General features: G+C 51.3%; 1 protein-coding gene across 1 annotated transcript in view; it reads right to left on the bottom strand.

The window, feature by feature from the left end:
* Window positions 1-1017: 1017 nt before the first annotated feature.
* The window catches only part of DAG1 (dystroglycan 1), a 50098-nt gene continuing 25512 nt past the window's right edge, over window positions 1018-25603 (bottom strand). The window contains exons 2-3 of the mRNA XM_066558223.1: window positions 16434-16846; window positions 1018-3892 (exon numbers count right to left, since the gene is read on the bottom strand). Of these exons, the coding sequence (XP_066414320.1) occupies window positions 1484-3892; window positions 16434-16715 (2691 nt within the window). The 5' untranslated portion in view covers window positions 16716-16846 and the 3' untranslated portion in view covers window positions 1018-1483. The remainder of the gene's footprint in view (window positions 3893-16433; window positions 16847-25603) is intronic.

Here is a 25603-nt window from a genome sequence, read left to right as displayed (position 1 = left end):
GCACCGGCATCCCCGGGCGGGTTTATTTTTCTCTCGGCCCCGCGGCGCCGAGACCGGAGCTGGGGGTTGAGCATCCCCCCCCGCTGCCCTCCCGGGGCCACCCCGGTACCCGGGCGGCGCCGTCCCGGAGTGAAGCGGCGGGTCCGGCCCCGGTGTGCGGGGTCAGCCCTCCACCCGGGGCGCACACGGGCAAATCCCGGCTGGGGATGCCGGGGCTCGGAGCAGAGGGGATGGGGACGGTACCGGTACCGTGGCGGGTCCCCCGGGGCCGGCCCGAGGGGGCTGAGCCCGTACAAACTGCTGGCAGCCGCACACCGGTTTTTAAGTCTTTTTTTTTTTAATAAAACAATCGGAGTCTGTATCAAAAATTTAGTAAAAAAATTAGATTTGAGAGTTCACCGATTTTTTTTTTAACTATTAACTATTCCTGGCGCTCTTTTTTTCTTTTGTTTTTATTTTTATTATTTTTTTTTAAACTTTTTTAGCTTTTCCAACAGTGTCCAGGCTGGAGTGCCAGCGTGAGGCCAGCGAGGCCATTCCTGCACAGTCCCAAGGAGCAGCCGGGACAGAGAACACACCCTACTCTCATCAAAACACCCCATGGGGAGGGGGTTTTGTTTCAGAGCGCCCTCCCCAACCCTGGTGCTCGCTGGGAAGCAGAGAAGTTGGTCGTGGCACAGGGCTCAGCTCATCCTTCCGTGAGCATTCTGCGGCACAGCGATGCACCCCCTGCTCAGCCATGGGCACCCCAGGCCAGGCTGACCCAACTCATGATTATTTTATGATGCGTGAGAAAGATAGGATTTCTTTGATTAAAAATAAAATAAAAATGATAAAAGAATCAAACCCCAAACCAAGAAGCTGATCCACCACAAGAGGAGGAGGAGGGGCTGGCTGGCCCCCCTGACCAGCCCGTGGAGCTCGCCTGCAGCACAGCACTGCCCTTCCCCTCCCCAAAAACTACACATCCCAGTTTAGGTAAACAGCAGATTAAATGTAAAAACTTAAACCATCGACTTCAGAAAGTCCCTTGAATTTAATTATTTTTAGGCTACCTTTCATGTTACGTCCTGTAGCTAGACACACGTGAATAGAAAAAACAGTACAGTTAGTGTTAAAGGCAAACAGCGGAGACCCAGAGTGCTACCCCAGTGCTGCCTGCTCCTCCCGACCCGGCCCGACCCGTCCCGACCCCCCTCCCTGCCCACCGCCCGGCCCCGGCCGAAGCCCAGCCGCCGGGAAGGCGTCTTTGAGCCGAGAATTTTTTTCTATGAATAAAATAAAACCAAAGCTTGTTAGGCAAAAATAAAACAAGTGTCCCCCCGAGTCCCGCGAGCGCTGCGGTGCGGCGGGCGCAGCCAGGGAGAGCCTGCTGGGGAGCGGGCTGGGCTTTCGTGTTCCCGGCTGGCGAGGGGGCTGCCGGCCCACAGACAGCACCGGTGTGGAGCTGGAGGCCCCTTCTCCCCCGAGAGCCTCCTGTTTGTTAAGGGGGCACGTAGGGCGGTGGGGACCTGTACGGGGTCATGTTCTTCGGGCGGGAGCCTTTCCCCTCCATGGGTGCAGTGAAGGGGGGGGGAGGCTGGTAGGGCGGCGCGTTGGGGTCCTCGTCCCGCAGCGGAGTGTACTCCCCGATGGTGTCCTGGTTCAGCGGCGTGGTCTCCGGCATGCTCTGGTTGGGGTACTCTGGAGGGGGCAGTGGGGCTTTCTCCTCCTGGAGGATGAGGGGCATGCTGGAGGACGGTGGGGGCTTGGAGTCGTCCAGCTCGTCGGCGAAGATGATGGGCACGCCTTTCTTTATGAAGGTGGCCTGGTCTTCGATGGTCAGCTTGCCTTTCCTCTTCTTGCGGTAGCAGATCATGGCAATGATGCCGGCCACGAGGAGGATGGCGGCCACCACCACGGCAGGGATGACGGTGTGCAGGTACACATCGTCCTCGCTGCTCTTCTCGGGGTCTTTGCCTGCTGCCACCGTTGGCGTGGCCTCTGAGATCACCCTGCCGTCCTTGGTCACGGGGACAAACTGGATGTGCCTGCAGCTGCCGGAACCAACCACAGACACATTCAGAGGCTTGAACTCAGGCTGCAGGACATTGGAGAAAGCTGGGCTCGGCCTGCCGGAGTCATCTGCAATTTTTTTGCTCAAAGTCCGGATCTGCTCCCGAGGGCAAGGCTCCAGGGGCAGTGTGTTGTTGGTCCACTCCACTACGATGGAGCCTTTGGTGATGTCCTGCACTGTGATTGTGCTGCTGTTCCTGTCGCCAAATGCCAGAGCCAGCTTCTTCACCAGCATGATCTTCTTATGGATGTCATTCACCACTGCATTATGGTCCCCTTCCAGCCTGGCTTTGAACTTCACCGGAGACTTGTCCCCATGAGGGCGTTTGTGGACATGGATTTCAAAGGCATCCACGGCAAAAAGCCCGCCCTTGTCGGTGGCATACATGAAGTACTCGTGCTTCCCAATGTGGTTGTGGTCTGGCATGCCATACATGAGCTGGCTGGTGCTGTTGAACTGCACCCATGAATTCTCCTCGATCATCTGCTGCTCCTTCAGCTTCAAGGTCAGCTGCAGCTTGTCAGTGGTGGTGTCCTCCTTGTCGTAGAAGGTATCTGACGGTATCTTAACCTCGAAGTAGGTGCCCTCCCACGCATCCACCCTGTCGATGTGGTTTGTCAGCTTGGGTGGCTCGTTGGGCTCCCAGGGCCGGGGCAGCCCGCTGGCGGTGGTGCGCACGCGGGACGGTGGAGAGGCCGTTGTCAGCTTGGAGATGGGCGACCTGGTTGTGCTGGGGGGCTTTGTTGGACGGGGCGTTTTGGGCCTGCGAGTGGGCCTTCGTGTAATTGCCGTGGAGGAATCTGTCGTGGACGGTGTGGCTGGCTTCAGGGTGGAGACTCTTGGCTTCTTGGTGGTAGTTGAGGGCGGTGTGATCACTGCTGTGGGCTCTATGTACCCAGGCATGGTGGGGCGAATCGGCACAGTGGCTGTGCCCGTGCCTTCTGCTACCCTGGTTGGCTGGATTGGCCCCAGCGTGGGCGTCTGCACAATGGGGCCTCTGGTTCTGATGGTGACCGTTGGCTTCCTCGGCAGGGGAATGGGCTCCCGGACAGGGGGTGCCGTTGTCTCTGTGGGAGGGGCGATGGCGGGCGACGTCGGGGTGGGGACAATCCTGGTGGGTGGCTCTTGTGCGGCAGTGGTGGGCGGCCCGATGGCGGTCAAAGGCGTGGGGGTGGCGTTGATCTGCCGCCGCATCCTCTTTGGCAGGTGAGGTTTCTTGTTAGCAATGTGCCAGCCAACAACCGGGTAGCCAAGGCGGGCAGACATGGTTCCTTCCTTCGCTGGAGCCTCCACCTTGCTGATGTTGGGGACGCTGTTTTGGCTCAGGGAACATCCCAGTTTCCACGAGAGTAAGGCCCCATTTTCCACCACCTTCTTTGCATTTCCTGGTCCAGCCATGAAGGCCGACATGTCAAAGAGTCTGTTATTTACAACAGGAACCAACTTCATGTTGTGAAGTTCCACCTCTGAAAAGCTCCTCATTCTGTTTAAGAGTTCAATCCTCTGCTTTGGCGTCATTTTTGTTAAGTCGGCATCCAAAATGACAGTCAGGATGGTGACTGGCTCTTCTGAGCCACACACGAAGGGCGCTGTGTCACTCGTGTCCTGGACGGCCGCTCGCACCGACTGAGGCTCGTTGTGGTCCTCCTGGTGGACCTCCACGGAGAAGACGTTCGTGGTCTGTGGGACATAGCTCCCATTGGGGAAGGGCTGCAGAGTGGTCACCGAGATGTAGTGGACACCCTTGTCTGTGTCAAGGGGCAGCCCTTCCAGGGAGCTGCTCTCCGCATTCCAGTGCAACCAAGAAGGCAAGGAATCCTTCCCAGCTTCGGAGATCTACCAAACAAACAAACAAACAAAAAGGCTTTTAGAAGCACAGCACGAGGACAGGTTCTATCAGCAGTAACGCTTCATTTCAAGGATTAAAGGAAAAAATCTGAAGTGTAACAACTGGGGAAGGAACATCCTGGCCAGAGCACGGCAGCCGTTGCCTCCTCCTCCACATGTTGGCAAGGATGAGCTCTGCAGGGTGCACCGGACCCAAAGGGCTTAAGGAGCCACAAGAGGTCATAAAGTCCCACAAGGCCCCCTGGCCTGCAAGTGCTCCAACACTTGCTGTGCAACTGCCAAGCACAAGTGGTTCATTTTCTCTGAGGGCAGATGGGGAGTTTACGTCATGGGGACAGTGACAAAGCTGAGGGTGAAGTTATGCTGTTCAGCAGAGCTGATCTAACAACTGCCCTCTTCCCACTCCTTCCTCTCCCAGCTTGGCCATCTTGCTTCTTTCCTCACCCCATCACACCCTGCCCACCCTACACACATCAAGTTCAGCAGAACATGTATTTTTTTCCACTTATTTTCAGCTTGTCCCACTGTCCCCAGAGCCAGGATGACCCAGAGGGGCCAGAGCTGGCTAACTATGGTTCTGAGTCCCTGGCCTGGCTGGAGCACACCAGCTCTAAACAAGCAGCAGGAAATTCTGAGAGCTACCTGGTGTTGTCCTGCCCTGCCAGAAGAAGAACAGCAGCTGAGGATAAAGGAAGGGAGCAGACCCAGTGTAATGGCCCATGTGGGCAGACAGGGATGTGGCACATGGGCTGAGGAATTGCTGCACATCACACAGGACAGCATGCCAGCCTGGCTTCACCCCCAGGCCAGCTAAAAATGAAGGATTTCACTTTCAGTAATAATTTGCTGCTGCAAGGGAAGGCTCTGTCTCAGAACACAGGCACCTCAGGACTCCAGCACACCCTTTACTACCTCCTCCAGCCCGCGGGACTCTGTCTCCTGCCCTGGGTTGTAGCTGAGGTGAGTGCAAACTCCCAAGCTCCCCCAGCTCCCAGCTGACACTGTCTGCTCTACACAGCGGAGCCAGAGCTGCTCGGTGTGTGCTGGAAGGGGTGAGGCTGCCAGCTCGGTGGGCTGTGACATTTCCCGGGGCTGTAGGTACTCCAGAGTGAGTAACCTGAGCTTCATCACCTCCCAGGCCCGGAGGCGTTTGGCAAGTGCACCAGCTGGGCTTTCCAGAACTCCACGAGGCATCTCCGCCCGCCACTCAGAGCAAACAGGATGCTTTGGGGCTCATGGAGACACATTTAGCAGCCTGGTCCAGGGTCTGGGCTCACTGCAGTTCAACAGAGAGCCAGGCTCTAGCTCTCTTCCTGAAAGGGTGCTTTGGTTTTCTGCAGTTCTGTGAGGCTTATACATATTTCATAATTTACCCAAATGCAAAGCTGGGAGAGGAGCTTTGCAAGGAAACCTGCCTGGCAGGAGCATTCCTGCATCCAGCAGCAGGTGCAGAGCCAGGGCTGGACTGCCACACTGCAGGTCCTGCTGGGGGAAGCCCCTGGATGGACAAGGAAGGATGCCTGATGCTGCGGGGCTGGGCACGCTGTGAGTCCTGGGTGCAGGCAGGATCCAGGCAGCACGTGGGGCTCACCCCCACGCTGTGGGTTTCAGCACACTGAAGGGTCTGGATGCACAGCTCTGCCAGAATAACGCAGGACCCAAAAGTCTTTTGGCAAGAGCAACACAAAAAAGCTTTTGTGCAAGAGCTGCAGAGGGTTTCAGCCAGCCTGGACAAGCTGGAGAGCACATCATGAGCCACATGCTGGGCGCAGCTTATAGAGCAGAGTTTAAAGCTCTCAGCACAGCTTTAGTTAACTCCTCACCAGCAATATCCCAGAGCACAGAATTCAGATTCCTGCTTACACCAGCTGGAGGAAGCTGTCCCAAGGGCCCTGTACCTCAATATAGGCCACCATGCACCAACATGTGAGCATCCTTCCCCTGGCCTTGCTGGGTACCCACGTGTCTGGCAGAGGACAGGGCGTTTTGGCAGGGCTGTGGCTGCATTCACTCCTCCTCCACTGCAAGAACAGGAGCTGCTTTTAGCCCAGACATCCCAAAGGAAAGGCAGCCCTTCACCTGAGCTGGGCACAGGGAGCCAAGCCTCGCTCCTGCAGGAACAAAGGAACAAATTGTCCTTCCTTGGCATTTCTTCTTCCAAAAGAGAACAAAGGCAGGGTCTGCTCCTGCCCAGCCAGAAGCACTGACCTGCCCCCATCTTCCTTTAAAAAAGTGTCATTTCATCACACCCTCTAAAAACTGAGATGCCAGGACAATGCTCAGTGCAATAAAGCATTTACAGTAGCAGGAGCTGGATGGTTCCATTCTTTATCCTCTTGTGCCAAAATTAGCCACTAACCTGCCCACTGTGGAGGAGGGCTGGGCTGGGCACACATAAGGAACAGAAACATAGGGAGCCAGGACAAAGCCACAGCATTATTGAGGCTTACACAATCAAGAAGAATAAAAACTTTAATAGTGAGTGGTTAAATTCACTCTGAGTGTGTAATTTTAGGCTACATTTGGAACAAATCTTCCCCTTCTGTGCACTCTGCAAAAGCCCTTAATTACAGGATCACACACTCCACAGAGCTTTCCTGAGAGCGGGAGTTTTCTGCTGCTGCCTCCTCCCTGGGCACTGCCATGACTTGAGCAGAAGACCTACAAGCAGCAGTATTTTACCCAGTCTCATGCCACAAGGTGATTCTTCCTTCGGACATCTCTGCTCCTACTTCTGAGCCAAACTCACTTCAGAGAGGTGCCTGACCCCACACGCAGATATGATGGTGAGGGAGGCACAGGCCAATCTGAGTATTTCCTGCTTGGAAAACCATTTTTAACCTACAGTTCACATGTAGGGCCCATGCTAGAAAAGGAAACTGCAGCCAGACAGATTCACACCAAAAACTAGGCTCTCCTGAAAAACAAAAACAGGCCAAGCAATCACTGACTGGGATGACTTGTTCTAGCAGGGATGCGACAGTTGCAAAACATTTATAAACCCACTTAAACTTGATTTAAAAAGAGCTGAGCTAGTTCAGCTGTATTCAGCCTGTGAGGAGATGTGGACTGTTTCTAAAGGCTCTGCAAGAGATGATTAAGAAAATCAAATTTATGTGGATTACTCCTATGAAGCCTGTGCCTCCCCTGGGAAATCTTCAAGAAGGCAACAAGTCACAAGCATTCGATGTCTTGCACTGCTTTAAACACAGCTACTGACCTGATAGCAGAAATCATCCATGTTCATGTGACAGAGGAAGAGCCCAGAAAGATTAGAGTAGATAAATAAAGTTGTTAGCATGATGGATAAAAATACTTGCTCCTAAACAAATGCTGACCAGCCTTGGCGTGGGTCTGTCCTGTCCATGTCACTGCTGCATTTGCAGTGGTGCAAACTGTGAGGAGGGAGACCTGGACTTTGTTCCAGCAATGTTTCCTTCAAATATTGCTTCAAAGGGTATTTGTTAATGCTACACATAGTTAATGATTTGGGATCTCTAGTTTTCATGTTAAAAGTTTTCCACTTTTCTATGTATGCAATAAGTATCAGCCTTAAGCCCTGCCATTTCCCTCGAGGGGTCTGGTTTCAAAATAACTCTTCCATTGCCCAAGTTTAAAAAAAAAGGCTGTCTTTGTTTTCCCATTATTTGAGACAATTGTAAATGAATGCTTATTGGCTAAAGATTACACAAGCCTAGCAGTGTATCGAAGACCATTAAAAAATAAGCCATGATTGTGATTTAAAATACATACAGTGAGTGGTCTGGCTGGTTTTGAAGACCTTGTTCACAAAATCCTTTCAGATAGACATGGCCTGTTATTTTTAGGCCAGCCAAGAGCAGTCAGTTCATGAAAGAAGATAGCTCAGTTTGACTTGTTTTTTTAAACTTGGATCCTAAAGCCCTGTAGCCAACAAGACAAAGATAAGCAAAGGAGCAGTGAGCAAAACTGCTGCCTCGAGGGAATTCAGTCAAAAACTGCATTCTTACTTACAAGAGTTCCCTTTAATCCTCCAGGTATTTAGTCCTTCTCCTGATGAATCCCCTGAAAAGGAGACAACGAGCCCTTTGCCAGGAGACAGGAACCATAGGATCCTGCCACAGGTCTCCACTATTGCACACTACTATGAAATCTTCCCAGTCCTGGAAGTACCCAGTGGGATCTCCCCTGTCTGTGCTGACAGACCTTCACACAGGCAGCAGAAGCAGCTGGGACTCAGCTCCTTTCAAATGAGTCCTAAAAACCCCCAGAGGACTGCTTTTGGGCAGAGTCAGCATGGACAGTCCTGCAGCTCTGCCAGATCTCCCACTGTCCCCTTCCCCTCCCTGTGTCCAGCAGCTGCTGAGAGACAGACCCTGTGCCAGAGTTTTATCTGGGGTGTAATTACTGATGGCAATTTACTGTAGCCAGACTCCCTCAGCATCACCCCAACACACATGGCCAGCAATGAGGAATATCCCAGCTGGGCCCTCCAGAAGGTGAGCTGAGCTGAGCTGCGCCCAACTGACTGACCCAGCCAGTGTCACACCAAGTCTGCAGGCTCAGGCTCCTGCAAGCAATTAACCAGCAGGCAGGGGAAGAAAATGGAAATTCAAATGCAATTCAAATGCAAATATAACTGCAGAGAAAGAGTCAAGCCTAAGCTGTTTGCCTAAGCCCAAGCTTCATTTTAAACCCCCTGCTAATGCTGCAGCACGGGCAGTGTTGGCAGCAGAAGCAACAGGCAGCCTCAGCCCCAATGAGATCCATGGGCAGGCAGATTCTCATTGCCTTGTCCCTCACAAGCTGGGGGAGGGACACTGGCTTCAGATCCACCCCAGTGCTGCTGGAACTGTGGGCACTGCAATGAGCACAGGAGCCAGGAGAAGTGATGGGCATGGGGCCTGCAGGCTCCAGCTCAGAGGACAGAGTCCTTGTTTTGGGAGGCAGGCTCTGCCTGTGGATCCATCAGGTGTACTCCTCACCTGGCACAAAGGCTGCACTGTGCCTGCACACCAAGCTGTCCAGGAACCACAGCCCCAGGCAGGTCCCAGAGGCTGGAATGGAATGTGATGGTGCAAGGCAGGGGCTGGACAGCCCTCAGCCCACAGCTGCCAGAGTTCAAGTGTTTGGACAAAGCTTTCATACACAGGGCAATTCTTCCTGTTGTTCTGTGGTGGGCCAGGGCTTGGACTTGATGGTCCTTGTGGGTCCCTTTCAACTGTGAATATCCTGTGATTCTATGAATCTGTGGAGCTTTGGCCCCAAGGAACAGCCCTGCCAGGGAGGTTGGCCTGTGTGCATCCAGGAGAGGCCGTGTGAAGGAGCATCCAACCTTACTTACCACCTCCCTTTCTCAAACACAACAGAACTGCAAACTAGGACACCAGACAGGCCATGCCTAGAAACATAAGGTCCAGAAAACAGTGGTGCAGGGAGGATGGGCACCTCTCAGAGCCTTCTGCTCACTGGGCACTGCTGCTGCAGTGCTGTGCTATGGGAAAGCTCAGGCTGGAGACAGCAAAGTTGTGCTTGGCACAGCGAGCAGGAAGGACTTGCGACACAGATGCTTCCCTGTGGAAGGGACTGCCCTACCTGCCAAGGTTTTTGGGTATCCTCAGCAGACACTGCTCCTCTGGGCTGCTGTGTACCTTGCAAAAAAGGCCCAGGAACTCACGGACAAAACAAGCTGCTCCAGGACATCTCATGCAGATGCCTCTGCCCCTGCAAGTCTAAAAACAGCCCAGAGACTCAACTGGCTTTCAGAAGTACGTCAGCCTCGGTGACCTGAGCCTTCATTGCCAGCAGGAGCTCACCACCTCTGTTCAGAGACCAAAAGCTATACAAGAACAGCCAGTAATTGGTGCTTCCTTTGTGCACAGGTAGGTCAGGATGGTTGAGCTAACCCCACATTCTGGTCACAGCCAAAGCCCTGCAAAGCCCTTCCTGTATGTCTCCATGCACTGAAGCAGTTGTTTTAGAAAAACAAATCAAACCCAGCCCAGAAAACTGAGCTAAGGGGGAATAAGGCTTGCAGAGGCCACATCACTGGTCCTGGCCCTCATCTTCAAATTCAAACTTCAGCCTCGGAAGCACTATGCAGCAAAGCTACTTGAAGTAGCTGCTCTGCTTTTATGTGCTCATGACAAGCTGAATGGGAAGTTTACGTGTCTCCTGCTAATCTGCATTTTCCAGCCATTCAAGGAGCGAGTGAAGCCTCACGCACAGAAAGCAGCCCCCCTCCTCTGTGGATGTGGGCTCAGCCTGCCTTCCACACGAGCTGGGCTTTGTCTGAGCAGCTCCTTTACCATCAGTAAATGCTCTGCAAAGGTGCAGGCTGAGCAGCTACGCCCAGCTCATGCCACCCTTGCATACTCCTGCCATGACGGCTTCTTTTCCAGCTGTGCCTCTGTGCTGGCTATAAGGACACCATTCAGCGTCCCACTCTGCCTGGGCAAGGGAACACAACAGCTGTTTCACTGGGAGGTCACTACAAAACATTGAGTGTCCCAAGAAATCCTCCTTTCATCGGCCCATGCAAGCAGCTTGGAAGGATTTGTTTAGCCTTATTGTTGGAGCGGGAAGGCGCAGCCCGCCCGCGCCAGGGCTGGGGTCAGCACGGGCTGCCCACACCCCGCTCTGTCCCTTGGCCAGGGGGCGAGCACGGGGCAGGAAAAGCCTCAAACAGCTTTAAAAAAAAAGTTTGGTCGGGCTCTTCTTTCAGCACCACTCTTTATAAGCGAAAGGCCAAAGGGAAGCAAAAATACCACAGAGCAGGGATGCCAAGTGCTGGGGGTTTAGTGCTGCCACCGCACAGCTAACCAGCCCTGGCAATTTATTCCTCCCATCAGCAGATTGCTGGAAAGCTGGCTTTCAAGAGCATGGCAAGGAAAGGCAGACCAGATCTTGCAGCCTCAGGTCTGCTCCTTCGCAGGATTCTCATTATTGTCACATTCCTCTGTCTCCTTGGATGCTCAAAGCAACAACCTGTAAGAGCAGGACAAAACAAGGAACTTCCCAGCCCGTCTGAAAAGCCAGTTTATAATTAGATTGAGTCACATTTTCCACTCCTCCAAATTCAGAGTTTGTTACTAAGCGTGCACTGAAAATGCCAAATTCTCTGACTCGGTCTCTCCCTGCAGGAAAAAGATAAGCCCCCTCAGCCTCCCCGCAGGAATCTTATCAGCTCATCTTATCACTCAGATTGCAGCGTGGCAACCAAGCAAAACCCTGCCCAAGTCTTCCTTTGCCTGGACCTGTTCCAGGCACTGCCATTTATCCCCGTGTGCTCGCCTGTAAATAGCGGCTGTTGCTGCACCTCCCAGTTAGTCCAAGAAAACCAGGGACCCCAGGGAGGAGGTGAAGCTCAAATGCCTTGACAGAGAGAGCCTTTTAAGATACCCAGCTTGATGACACAGCCCTTCGGGAGTGCTCTTTGCTTCTCTTCTTCCTTTGAGAAATGCCACTTTAATAAATTTCACATTCAGTTAAAATGCTTTGAAATAAAGATCAGTGCAAGAGGGAAAAAAACCCCCAAAACTCAGTATTTTGTGGTTTTCTTCCCTGAAAGCAACTGTGTCCTGGCACTGCAGGTTGGCTGTCAACATCCAGCCCTTGGCTTTGGGGTTGGAGCAGGACTGAGGTGAGCAGCACAGCCCTGACAGTCGATACCCATGTCAGGACTCCTGCAACCCAATCTCTGTGGATCCTGTTTATAAATCAAGGTCCCTGACATCTGATGAGAGCAAAGCTGTTCAATAAAAGCTGCTTCAGCAGATGGCAAATAGAACAACCATTGGAAACTCAGCCTCCTGCTTGGAAAGTTTAGTGGTGGACTTGGCAGTGCTGGGTTAATGGTTGGGCTGGATAATCTAAAAGGTATTTTCCAACCTAAACAACTCTGTGATTCTGTGAAAGCAAGACTCCCTTTTCCCCAGATGGATATGCAGCCTCTGATAACCTCCAAACCCACTCCATAGCTGCACTGTGCAATTAATCTGAGTGAATTCTGTTCTAATCACTTTCCCACCAGCTGTGTTTGCTTACAGAGACAGCTTCTCAGGGCCTCTGCTGTGTGTTTTACCTGTCTTCCCCACAAAGCCCTGTGGAAACCATGCACTTCAAACCAAAAAAGAATGAGGGGCTAAGACACAGCTGGGAATGCTCATCTGTGCTCACCTGAGCTCCTCAGCACTGGCTACAAACCCATGCAGATCTGCTCTGTGGGGTAGCATTGGCTACAAACCCATGCACATCCATCCCCCAGTGAACACTCTCAGGACTGAAGCCAGCTCAGCAGCTTTACACGACCTTCAAGGAAGACACAGCAAATCTCCTGCTCTGGCAGGGATGTGCCTTGGGAAGCAGTACACACCAGGAGTTTCTCTCCTTCCAGCATGCTTTATAGAGCCATCTTTAAATAAAAGTTATTTAAGTGTCTCTATGTATTGTGAGTACATGCACTTAGGAAATCAGGTTGTGGAAGGGCTCAATTCCTTGTGGGCATTGTGTCCTTGTGGGGACAGCATACCCTGGCTGGTGGGATGAGTGCAGAGCCATGTTTGTAGTGGCAACAGCCACCACACCAAATCATGCACCTCACCTTTTGTCCTCTTCTGGGACTCAACAACTGGAAGCAGCAAAAACTACAGACCTGGATGTTTCAGCTGATAGGAAGATGTCCAAACCAAAGCAAAGCAGACATGGAAAAGCAAACGATTGTAGGATATATCAAACAAAGATATTTATAGAAGAGAAAAGGAAGTTTGATGCTTTTATAAAAGGTTCTGGTAAAATTTAATCTGGAATGTTTTGTAACACTGTGGTCATGCAAACATAAGAAAAATAAACTCAAGCTGGAGGAGGTGCAGAAGACAGCTGCAAAGCTTAGGGGAAGGAAAGAAAGCTTATTTTATGAGAAAGACTAAAGAGGTTGGCTTGTTTAACCTAATAAAATCAAGATGGGGAATATGCCTGTCACCTATAAATACATAAGGGAAGTAAATATTATGAAGGTAGAATTGATTTAGGCTAAAGGGCAGCACATATAAATATTTCTAGCCATCACTAAATTTAGGCTAGAAGCTGCATTTTTAATCAGAGCAGCCAAATTCTGGAGCAGCTTCAAATGGAAGTGGCAGGAACAGGAAATCCAACTGGTCTTTGACCGGAGCCTGATCTGTTCTCTGACAGGACACAGCTGAGAGGTAACAGGTCAGACTCCACACAGCCCTCATGGAAATGGGGTTAGGGAGATGATGACTGGTGAAGGTACCAGCACTAATGCCCATGTTTGCTCTGTCCTAGCCAGCATCTGCCAGGAGCCAGTGGGAGCCAGTGGCAACCCACCCACACATTGTCTGTATGGCAAGGGGGCTGTATGATATGGGGAAATTGGCTGTTTTAACCCAAACCTTGTAAAAATACCAATGTTTTGGTGTCAGATGTGACAGAAAGGGCTGCAAGATGTCCTCTAGGAAGCCACAGCAAGGAATTTGAATTCCCAGCCACGTCCAGACAGCAGGAGAGCAGTCTTACAGCCAGAAGCCCTGCTGTAGTGAGGAAGTGAGAGGACAGCATCTGGACTGACCTGCTGCCAAATCCAACAGCTGGAATACCTGCAAGCTCCAGCTGCTTTTCAGAGGACATGATACTGCCTGACCAAGGCACTTGCTTGGGAACACAAGGCACAGGGGAAGGGTGTTACCATGGCCCCAGTGCCTTGCAGGCAGCCGGCCCTGAGCAACATGAAAACACACTCTGAAATTAAGACACATGGTAGTTTTTTACTTCTTTTCTCTGCAGCTTGAGCACATTCAAATAAACTTGCTTTTGTCCTTAGCCATAAAACCCTCACCTGTTGTTCAGCAGCTTTGGGGGTGGCAGGGAAAGGCTGGGGGCTGCTCCCAGGAGCACATACCTGACTGTGCAGGAGTGCGTGCCTGCGGGGCACTCCTCCGCCACGCTGCACATGCCTGGCGTTGTTTCCATCCCACAACCCAGCTTGCAGATAAAAGTATTTTGTCTACAGCTGGCTGGAATCTGCTAACAAGCAGGGAGAGGATCTGAGAAGGAGCTTCAAGGCGATCCCCACCACAATCCTAGGAATAATCAGTGGGAATCATCTAGAAATTAAGCAATCACACTTTCTCCAGGCTCCAGTGGGAGTCTGGGGACAGGAACTGTCAGCAATTTTTTTATAATAAAATATTGTAGACAATTTCTTTGAAATTTAAAAGGAAAAAATACAGGTAACCACATCTCACTGTAAACCCTGCTCCATCTCAGAAGGCACACAAGTCCTTATTATTTCTTAGCAGGGTTTAAGTACACCAGAGACTAAGATTCACAAGTATTATGCCTTTACTGCTCCAGCTGAGAAATGCCAGGCAGCCTGAGAAAAAGACCAGAGCAATCTGCCCTGAAACTTACCAGTAAAACAAAAATGCATCCTAGCACCCAAAATTGCCTACGCAATTCTCACCAGCCAGGAATCAAATCCCCATAGCAAAGGTCAGCTGTGCTCAGCAGCCAACATGCATTCTCTGCAAGGAGAGCCCTTCCAGAGACAGCAGCTAAGTGAGAGCCTGCTGCACTTTTAAAATCAATTTCAAGGTGAACAGATGCTACATGCACTCGGGTAAACCCAGGGATAAGCATGAAAATCACTCCCAGAGTTTGCTGAACTCCACACAACCAGCAGCTGCTGGGTCCTGCTGAGCCCAGGCCCCTCCAGGCTCTTCAGGAGTGTTGGTGTTGGTCAACACACCTCACACCTACATGGCAGAGGCAGAATTTGAAGCCATCAGGTGGGGTGGAAATAATCCATCAATATTTTCCTGCAGCTACTTGAGCTATCACAGATGACTTTTGTGCCAGGAAAAGATGACAGAGGAAGCTGTGGTGTTATATAAATACTGACACTTATTCTTGCCATCAAAGCAGCTATTAGACAACACCCGAACAAGCCACTTGGATGCAAAATCCCAACCCAAAGTTATCATTTCTGTAACATGAGATCTGGGGCTCACCACAGGCTCTGGCAGCCTGGTGCTGTTCAGGTGCCCTGCGCTCTGAGCACAGGCTGTGGGTGAGGCTGGGCAGGGACCTTTCCATGGGTCAGCACAGAGGCACTGAGACCAGCCTGGCCCCTTCCCTGACTCCTCTGGCAGGGGCTCACCCACTGCCCTCCTCCCCCTGTCTGACCCTCTGTCCATAACAGCTGCATTCTTCAGATTTTCTGCCCACCCTGGCACATTGTGGTCTGGCACCCTTGCTGGAGCCAGCAGGATCACATATCAGGATTGGGATAACTGTGGGACTGTACACAGAGCTAAACCAAACCTGCCTTCCAGGAGAAACTGAGATGTCAGACTTGCTCCTGACTTGCTCTCCTTCTCCCTCTGATCTTCTAAGACACACCAGAAGCTTGTATTTTTATAATGCTTTACAATGCTCTTTGAAAAGAAATCCTGAGACTGGAAGGCAGTTCTGTTTTTTAAGAAGAAAATTTTGTGAATTCCATGTGATCCAAGCAAACCCTTCCAGGAAAGGACTAAGAATGAGCATACCTGTGTTTGGCCATGTCCCTACCTCCCTCTGGGCTATTCTACACTCAGGACTGATTCCAAAACTCAGTTTTCAGGTCCTTGCAGTGCCTTGTACGAGTTTAAGTCAGATAAGGGGAAAGGCTACCATCTTTCCCAAGGGGACTTAGGGGCAAGGTCAGGAGAGACAGTGCCGCAGGTAGCCCAAAGCCCTGCTGGCAGGACAGGCTCTGTCTGTCTGGCAATGTTTTGTTACCACAGTGAAGCAAACTCCCTGAGCCTGAGCAGCAGTCCCAGGGAATCTGTGGCTCCCCAGATCCCACAGCAGGATCTCCTCATGAATGTGCCCATCATTCCAGGGGCAGAGCATCTCATGGTTTAAATACAGCCAACAAACTCAATTAGTCATCCCTGAGAAGTCTTCTCTGTTACAGAAGAGAGAAACTTTGCAATGAGATGAGACTAATTTTTTATAAAAATCCTTCTCCTGTAGTCCTACAAAACTGTAAGGCTGCTTCCCAGCCAGGCTCATGACCCAGCCTGTTAGTGGGTGACCCATGTCACAGACATCTTTTATGAAAAATCCTTTCCTTAGGATTTTTCCTCATGAGAAGCTGAGAGGCCTCAGGAACAAAATGTAAACAATGGCTATCTGCTGCTGTGGAATTCAACAGGTGGATCTGTGATTGGCCCATGCTGGTTGTTTCTAATTAATGGCCAATCACAGTTAGCTAGCTCCGACAGAGAATCCGAGCCACAAGCCATTGTTACCGTTCCTTCCTATTCTATTCTTAGCTAGCCTTCTGATGAAATCCTTTCTTCTATTCTTTTAGTATAGTTTTAATATAATATATATCATAATATAATAAATCAAGCCTTCTGAAACATGGAGTCAGATCCTCGTCTCTTTCCTCATTCTAAGGCCCCTGTGAACTCGGTCACAGACCTGTTTGATCCTGCATGAATATAACCAAAACCAATCCTTGGGGAATGGTGTTTCTCACCTGGACAACCTCTCCATTGGAAGCAATTAAATCCGTGGGGATGGAGACTCTGAAGTAGCGTCCCACCATGGCAGAGCTGTCGGGAATGCCCACCACAGCCGGCACCGCCTCCCGCAGCTCCGACAGCACCGAGTGCATGGAGGCCTCCAGCTGGTTCTCCCAGTCCCGAACCACCTCTGCCGGCTCGCTGGGCCAGTGGCAGTGAGCAGAGGCTGCCAGCAGCAGCACAGGGAGCCAAGTCCTCCCCAGGACAGGGGCTTGCAGTAGGCATCCAACAGTCATTCTTCCCAGCAGCCTTGGTAACGGTGCTCCAGCTGGAAAGGGGATCACGGGCAATCGCAGGCACCACAGCACGGGCAGGGGATCCACCAGTCCTTCACAGCAGCCTCATCCTAGGAGTCCTGGGAACCTGGCTGGACATAGGAAATCCAATCAGCACATCAATTCAGATACCCAAGACAGCCAGTCAACTCACAGTGACCTTGCAACAGGCAGAGGCTACTGGCCATGTTACTCTCTGTGCCTCAGCTTTTGATTTAACTGCAAGTTACCACAACCATCAGAGAGCACTCTCAGCTCCTCTTCTGACATACAGCCTCTCCCAAAAAACAAGATCCTCCTGCTTTTCCATGCACACAGCCATGTTCCTGCTGCTCTGGAGGCACAGCATCCTGAGATAGCCACAGGTAGGGAGACAAGGGAGATACAAACAAAGCTGAGACTGAGCACAACACTAATAGTTGACCTTTCAAGGTGAGCTGAAGCCAGGCTGGAATATCAGTGGATTTAAACGCCAGTTACCCAGTAGGAAAGATACCAAGAAACATTTGGAAGTCCAAAGCTGCCATCCTAATGGCTTGACACATGAGAGATGCTTCTGCTCCTCTGACCCATGAGCCTGGTTTTTAAGCCAGGTCTCCTCTCAGGTCCAGCTTTTTCTATTAGTGTGCTCAGAGTTGATCTGGGGGCCTGCAACATGCAGCCCCAAATTAGACTGGAGTGAGCAATGCACACACACTGGTTTATGCTGCCAACCAGCTCTCTTCTGCTTGCACAGCTCACCTGTGCCCACACTCTGCCAAGACACATCTCCAGCTCTCCCTCACTTTGTTTTGTTCTTTCACTTACTTCCCATCATTACCACCTCCCTGCTTCCCTGGATCTCCTTTCTCTCTGTTCCTCTGGCCATCGTTTCCTTTGCTTCCCCAGCTACTTCTCCCTCCAGACTGCCTTCAGCCATGGCAGACACAGATCTGTGCCACCATGTTCCTCTTCACAGACTGCTTGCAGGAGACCATTGGATTCCTGGAATAGGACAGAGCCATTTGGGACCCCAGGGAAGTTGTGCTGCCCACTCTGGTATGGCAGTTTGCAGCCAGCACAGCCCCTGGTAACTGATCTGCCCAATGAGTGGAATGGTGGGTTACAAAGGATGGCAGGACAGACAAACAGACCAAGCAGACATTGTTCAATGCCAGGAGCACACAAGACTGGGTTCCCTAATGCCTTGAACCAACTCCTTTTTCCCAGGCTGAGAGAGAAGTGGCTCCAAATTCCCAGAGCAAACCACTGGCTCCCAGTTGGATTTATTTCAGCCTGTTCTGTCTGCACCATATGATGCACATCAGGCTGTCCCAAGAGACCCTGGAGCCAGTCTGTGTGGGAAGGGAAATCCCACTGCTTCTTGCCCTTGCAGAGCTCCTGGAGCAGCATGACAGGGCTCAGCTGCTGCTGTGCTGTGGCCAGGCAGGGTGTACTGCCCACCAGAGGCCTGCAGAAGCAGGCAGAGGTGTGTGCCCATGCAGGTACCCAAGCCCAAGGCTACCACAGCAGGCTCTAGGAATAACAGGAAAGATAAGGTTTGGTGGCTCACCCTAAAGCCTGAGCTCCAGGGAAGCTGAGAAGCAGCGTGCAAGGACCTGCACATCTGCACCCCTCCATGGGCCTTTCACAATAATCCCCACACAGAGAAGGGCTGACACCTCCCAGCCCAAGGTAGCAGGCCCAGGGCACAGCACAGAGGGCTGTGGGTAGTAGGAATGAGGAGCTGAATGCAATAACCTCTGGCTACAGGATCCACCAGGCAGATACCTGATCTGACCACTGCTCTGTGGAGAACCTGTCTCAAGTGAAAGGCAGAGGAGACAGCAGAGGCAGGATAGCATTGCTGGGAACCACAAGACAGATGGGAGGATGGCTGGTAAGAAGGTCAGTGCTACAAAAAAGCCACTCCCTGCTGCTCTTGTGCTTCCAGCTGTCTGAGCTGACTGGGAGGGGAATGTACCAGATGAAACAACAAGGAAGGCAAAGCCAGGCTCTTCCCAAAGGCAAAGGAACACAGAGCCACACTCTGCTGAGCTGGAAGGGGCCCATCATGATGATCAAGTCTAACTCCTGGCACTGCACAAGACACTCAAGAATCCCATCATGTGCCCGAGAGCCTTGCCCAAATGCCTCTTGAGCTCTGTCAGCCTTGGGGCTGTGACCATTCCTTGGGGTGCCCACTCAGTGCCCCACCACCCTCTGGGTGAAAAACCACCAGCATAGGATGGTCTTCACCCAGAGAAAGGTGCCTGAGCCAGAGTTTATCCTCAGGAAGTGGCTGTTGGGTAAGGACAAGTCACAATCCCTGTAGGGCACATCTCTCCTACCAGCTCCCTGTGTGGCCAGAGGAGGATCTGACACACTGCAATTGATTTCAGATGAGCACAGAGTTATCTCAGCAGGTAAATGAGTACCACAGTACATGTCTGCTGGAGAATATCCAACAGGCCATGTGAATGAGCTACAGAGATGATGCAGACACCTGCAGGAGGTCCTGAGGAAGTCACCGCTCATCAGAGTGAGAAATGAGGGGGTTGTGTCCCTGCAGTGTGCCTCACAGAGCTGAAAGAACTACCTTCACACTCCACAGAGCCTGGAGCATGGTGACTGCAGTGATGGCACCTTGTCCATGAGCTACTTCTCCTGAAACCTGCTCGTTGGAAAGTCCTGATGGCAAGCACAGGCAGGATCAGAGACCTGTGGCTAGGGGAGGAATGCAGCTGCCTCTCACTGCTGCACTGAGCATCCACACCTGAGCAGAGGACAGACACCCCAGACAGCCAGACACACAGTGTACAACTGCACAAGGCTGTAAAACACCTGGGGAGTGCTTCAGGCCAGCCCCTGCCCTGTCACACTGCAGTGCAGCTCGTGCATGAGCGTGGTACAGCTCTGTGCTGCTCAGCCAAATGATGTGATCCAGCCTGGGGCGTTTTTGTTGGATGGAGAGGAGCATTTGGGCAGAAAGGAGCTGGTTCTTGGTATCCGTGGTGAGCAAGAGAGGAAGATGAAGTCATCACCTATTTCAGAAATACTTATCAAAGCAATCAACAAACACTGCCCCATATGTGCCTCCCAGCCCAGCAAATGGCCATTATGTGCTCCTGTGACACTTGCAGGTTGCAAATTCAGAGTTTCATTTTAGGGAAAACATGGAAGAACAGGCTCAGCATACAGGACTGGAGCACACAGGAGGTACAGGAGGAATTCAGTAGCTGATAACAAAGAACAAACAGAAGAGCTGAGAACAAACTTGCGCCACCAAAAAAAAAACAAACCTCTTAACACAGCTCCACCTCAGCACACAATGGACAGAAGCTGAAACACTGCCAGCCTCTCCCAGTGTGTGAAGGAGGAAAAGCAGGGTTCCAGCTATCAGCAGAGCTGTACAAGGCATTGCCCTGCAGTGCTGCAGTCCACATGGACTATCAGTGCAAGGTGGAATAACTTTTGGGATAGGAGATCCCCTGCCTATAGCCAGTAGCGCTGCTCTGCAAGTCCACTGCCCACCAGCACTGTGGGTCTGGATGCAGCTGCAGAAGAGTGAATGTTACCTGCAGCAAGGCTGGAACAAGTGCTGGGACCTGCCTGGTGCCTCTGGTTTGAGAGCCCACACCACCTCACATGGCACTACCATGGACACCACCCTGACTCAGCTGAGAAACCATCCCAGCTGTATTTAGAAAAGTCCATGCTCTAGGTCACTGTCCATGACCAGTGAGTGGCACAGAACTGGAGCCCTCCAGGAGCAAAATCCTCAGTGCTTCTTCACACAGTTTCCCACAAATTCAAAACAGGGCCAAAACCCAAACAGATGGAATTCTGCAGGTGGACCTCTGCTGATCTCTGGGAAGCATCAGGCCATAGAGCTGACTGACTTAGGCAGCACTTCCCAGTCCTGAGGGAAGGCCAGACCACCCCAGCTTCTCTACATGGCACTGTGCTCCTCCTTCCAGCAGGATCTGCACTGCCCAGTCTCGCAGAACAAACACAAAGGTTCAGGTTAGTCCTGAATTTCAGGATGTTTCGTTCTGTCTGATCTTCTGAAAGAACTGACTTTCTCTTTATTCTCGTGCTTCTGTGAGAGCTCTTTTGGTCTCAAGTTCAAGCCTTCGGAGTGTTGGATGAAACATCAAAGTCAGTATCAACATCTGCTTCAGTCCTAGTGCTTGCTGCATGTGCCAAGGTTGATTCCTGATCTCTAGTGCCAAATCCACTCACAGAGCCACAGAACTGGGCCTGCTTGGTGAAGTTATGATGCTGCATTTGATATGATGCTGACTTGTCAAGGCAATGCTGGAATTTGCTCCCTCTCCATGCAGCTATGAGTCCCACTGACACGGTAAGGACATGCTGTACCTTTGTTATCCAGGAACGCTGAACAGCACAGGCAGAAGATGGGACTGAAAGGAAAGACTGAGAGCAGGACAAAGTAGCTTTTCCCAGCCACACATTTTCCCAGAGACCTTTCCTTCTGCCCATCAGGACCCAGGTGTGGAGCCAGGGGAAGCATCCCAGCCAGAGGAGGGTGGCTGTCCTAGAAATGACTCTTCCTCTGTGGCCGATTACGACACCACTTCAGCAAGAACCAGTGAAAGTGAAGTCTCTGTCCGGCTGCATCTAATCCAATTGCTCAAGCACACAATCACATCACTGGGCTGCGGTAATTAATCACCACCAGCATATTAATGCCACTGAGCCCAGCGTGCAGAAAGCTCAAGTAACTGCCATGCAATTCTTGACTCTGGTTAAGAAGGCATTTAGGAGTTAGGAGGAATCCCACTTACCTGATCGCTTATTTACCAATATCCTCATTAAAGAAAGCATTAAACAACTGGCCTTTCTCCAAGGAAGCAAACTCAGCTAAAAAGACTTGGTGCACCTTTGCAGAGCAGAGCTATTGTCTGTGCAGAGATCTCCGTGCGTGTTTCCACAGGAGATCTCTGGGCAAGTCCTGTCAGCTCTCACGCGCCGGCGAGTCAGGGCAGCGAGCAGCAGGAATGATGAAATGATGAAATGCAGTGTCCCTGGCCAGGCACACAAAGATGGCACTCTGCCGGCCCTGCTGCCCGCTCCCAAACACCACAGCAGGCACCCCTGGTGCCAGCCTGGCGGCACGGCCCGGGCACAGGCGGCTGGGGCTCCCTGCACGGCTGCGCTGTGCTCAAGGAGCTCGGGAAGGAAGGGGGGCAGGAGGGACAGACAGCCTGCAGGCAGTGTGCAAGGGCACAGCAGCCCATCACCAAGCCATGAACTGACAGTCTCCTCAAGCCCAAGAGCATGGCAGCCTGCAAGCCTGACATGTAGTATGTGCGAAGAACACCCTGGAGCGTGCAATTTAGGAAACGGTCAGAGTTTCTGTGCCTGCCCTGCTCCGGACATACCCTGAAACAAAGGCAGCAGCCCTTCCAACAGACTGTGTTAAAGGCTATGGGAAGTGCAGCAAACACCTCTGGGGGTTATTTCCAACTTCAATGGCTTCTGCCATGTACATTCACAAAGAGCCAAGCTCCAGACGCTGCTGCTCACAGGATGAGTTACAGACAGGGATGTACAGCAGATCACACACACAGAGACACACTGGTCACACACAGGCTCAGGGCAGGCATCTGCCACGAGGGAACAGGCCAGGAAGAGGACAAAAGATTCACCACCAGACATAGCTCTCCCCACTCCCCACTGCTCAGTGACAGCATCCTGTCCTGCACAACACTAACCAGGCACATCTGGGGGTGGTAGCCTTACTTGGAGACTGGAGGACAAGCTCTTGCGATTTCTGGCTTAATGCTGCACTCACAGCTGCCTGCTCAAAGCCACGTGTGCACCAAAACCAAAACAGCAGCATGATGATCAGAGATCAGACCCTGAGAGATCTGCCCAAGTGGGACGCCCCAGATCAGTGCTCCTGAGGCCCCTGGAGCCCTCTCCCCCCACAGCCATCAATAGCTGATCACCCCAGACACCATCAGCTCAGGAGGCACCAACCAAGCTGTAGTCAATTCTTCACCCTAAAACTTCATTCCAACATGGCGTGCCCACTGTGTATTGTCACCACATCAAATGTATTGTCACCTGGTGAAGATGCCCAGAAGTGACACTGAGCCCAAAGGACATAGGCACAAAAAGAGGTGCTTTTTTTCATCCTCCTCCTTTCTTGTATTTCTGCACTGTTCATCTCCAGCACATCTGGTGTCAGTAACAGGAAACCCTGACGCTGAAAAATAATCAAGGGAAAAAAAAAAACAAACTCAAACCCAAAACAGCAGTGCTAAAAATGTGGGCTGGGCAGGGAAATAAGCAGCACCCTCCTGCTGATGGGGAACTCGCCTGCAAGCTGTCACTAACTTGTTGCTTTCAAGTTCCAGAAGCCACAGGCAGTTTCATGACACTTGTGCAGGAAGTGGTCACTGCCACTGACACCTTGCAGCAGTTTTTATTCTGCTAGAGCAAGCACCGAGGTATTTAACTTTCCTGTAGCTGACAGGAAGCTTTCTGCTACCTTCATTACCACTCTGTGAGAGTGACAAAAGATGCAAAGAGCCTAGTTTTCCTTTTTGCCCCGTTTGTCCAGAAGTTGGGCTACCGCACTGTCCTCCCCACGTGGGGACTCCATTCCCAGAAAAACTTCCTTTCCTGGAAGAGGTAAGCACTGAGGACATGCTCCTGTAAGCACTTCAGCAAGTGCTGTGCAGGGGAGGAAGCAGCCTGGCAGTCCCAAAACCCCCAGCCAGGGCACTCCTGCTGAGGTACATGCAAGGGGCACTGCAGAGCAGCAGCAGAAGCACAAAGGACACCAGATCCCTTTTGGCAGCTGGAGCATGTTTTTTCTTCCCTACAGAGCACATTTCCTCTGCAAGATGCTGTGGCAAGTCTTGTTCTGGAGGCACCACGTTCCCCAGCCTCCAGCAGGAGGGATGAGTATGGTACCCACAGGTGCCTCTCGACTATGCACTTCCACTCTGACCTGACAGACTTGCTGGAAAACCATCTGGATGTGCCCCTGCTCATCCACCCTGCTGCACTGGCCCCTTGCAGGCTCTGTGTGCTCCCTGCCCTGTGCTCAGGCCATGTCTGAGTGTCCGCTGTGCCTGACCAGCAGCTGCAGATTTTGGCTAGGCAACACTCCTGACTCTTTGATGAAAGTTTCAGCAACCACAATCAATCCCTTCCTCCACTTTTGTTATTCCCAGACAGCCAACTCAGATCGTATCTTCAAGTGCATTCAGTTGAAAGGAAACTCAGATATTATCTTCCCAAGTATTTAGAAGGCCTCAGAAATCTTTTTTTCCCCTGTAATTACAAACATTGCAGCCAAGTAGAACTGCCATTTGCTTGCTGCCAGCAGCCAGGAAAAATCAGGATATAAACATCCACCAACAAGCCAAAGCAGAGGGACAGCTTCAACAATGCCACTCCACACCTCTTGCATCCTGTGAGCCAGGCCCATCCCAAGGGAAAGCTGGCAGAGAAAAGCAATGAGAACCAAAGGTATAAAATGGATCCTTCCTGGAGGAAGCTCAAAGAGAACAAAGTGGGATGCACTGGGGCACTAGGGAGATGGGAAACAAGAGCCCACGCTCTCCTCTAATAAAAGGACCAGAAGCCAAACTAACTCAAACAAAATGGGTTTTCTTAAGGATCCAGCGGGGTCATGAACAGGAGTGCTTAAACTTCACATGGGTTTAAAAAAAAATAAAAAAGGGCGGGGCAAACAATTTTATAGAAGGCAGAGTTACCAAGGCAGTGCTCCTGGCTCAAGCATCACTTGATCCCGGGATGGCATTCAGGGAAATGATGACTCGCATTCCTCTCCAGGCATCCTCTCCTGGCTGTTATTGGAAAGGGCATATAGGCTAAATATACAGCTGCAGCAGGGCAGAGCAAGGGTCTGTTTGCCTCAGGGCATGCATGCGCTGTAATGTGGCTTTGGCTCCACTCGTGTTTCCAGTGCACAGCCAGCCAGAGCAAGTCCCTAAAAACTCTGCTTATAACTCCTGGTTCTGTCTGAAAACAGAGCGACAGTGTGCAAAAACCCTAATATTTAATTCTGTGTTTAAGGGAATGTAAGCTGAAGGTAGTACTAAAATCCACAGGAAATTAAACTAGAAAAGTTTATGGAAAAAAAAAAGATGGGACTAAGATCTCCTCCCATACAAATGCCATAAAAATGCATATTTTGAAGATAAACACAACAGATGTGTGTACATATATCTATATATACATGCACACACACACGCACAAATGTTAAAAGTTCCCAAGGTTTAATAAAAACCAGAACTCAAGGCACCAAGATAAAACAGGGAGTTCTGACTCCAACTTTCTCTTTAATAAGGCAAGTTTTGTATCATGCTGAACTTGTCACTCATTCTGCAATGAAGACCTTGGCAAGAGGGCAAGAGAGAAAAGCATTTTAGCAGAAGTCATCCCATCCTGCAGGAGAGCTGGAACAGAGGACACTGGGCTGGGAGCTAGGGCACCTGGAGACAAGGCAAGAAAGCACATGGACACAAGAAGTAAAACACAAGATGTCACTTTTTAAATGTGAGGACTACGAGGTATCAGAGCCTGACCTTGTGTTCCTGAGCAGGCAGGTTGTTCCCCAGCAAGTGCCAAAGGACATGTGCAGGAGCAGCTGGTGTGACAGTCACCACTGTGTGTCCTGTCCCCTGGTATCACTCACCATCCACCAGCTGTTCTGAGTCTAATTCACACCCCTCAATGACCTTTGATAGAAGTCACCGAGCTGGAAAGTGGGTTTCTATCAAAGAGGAGGTTTCTGCTGCTTCAGAAACAGGTTTAAACCAAGCCACCATCACTGACAGGTGACTGCAGCCTTTCCTCTGCCC

The sequence above is a fragment of the Molothrus aeneus genome, chromosome 12, assembly GCF_037042795.1.
Source record: "Molothrus aeneus isolate 106 chromosome 12, BPBGC_Maene_1.0, whole genome shotgun sequence".
Classification (NCBI taxonomy): domain Eukaryota; kingdom Metazoa; phylum Chordata; class Aves; order Passeriformes; family Icteridae; genus Molothrus; species Molothrus aeneus.
This window is presented reverse-complemented; position numbering and strand designations above follow the sequence as displayed.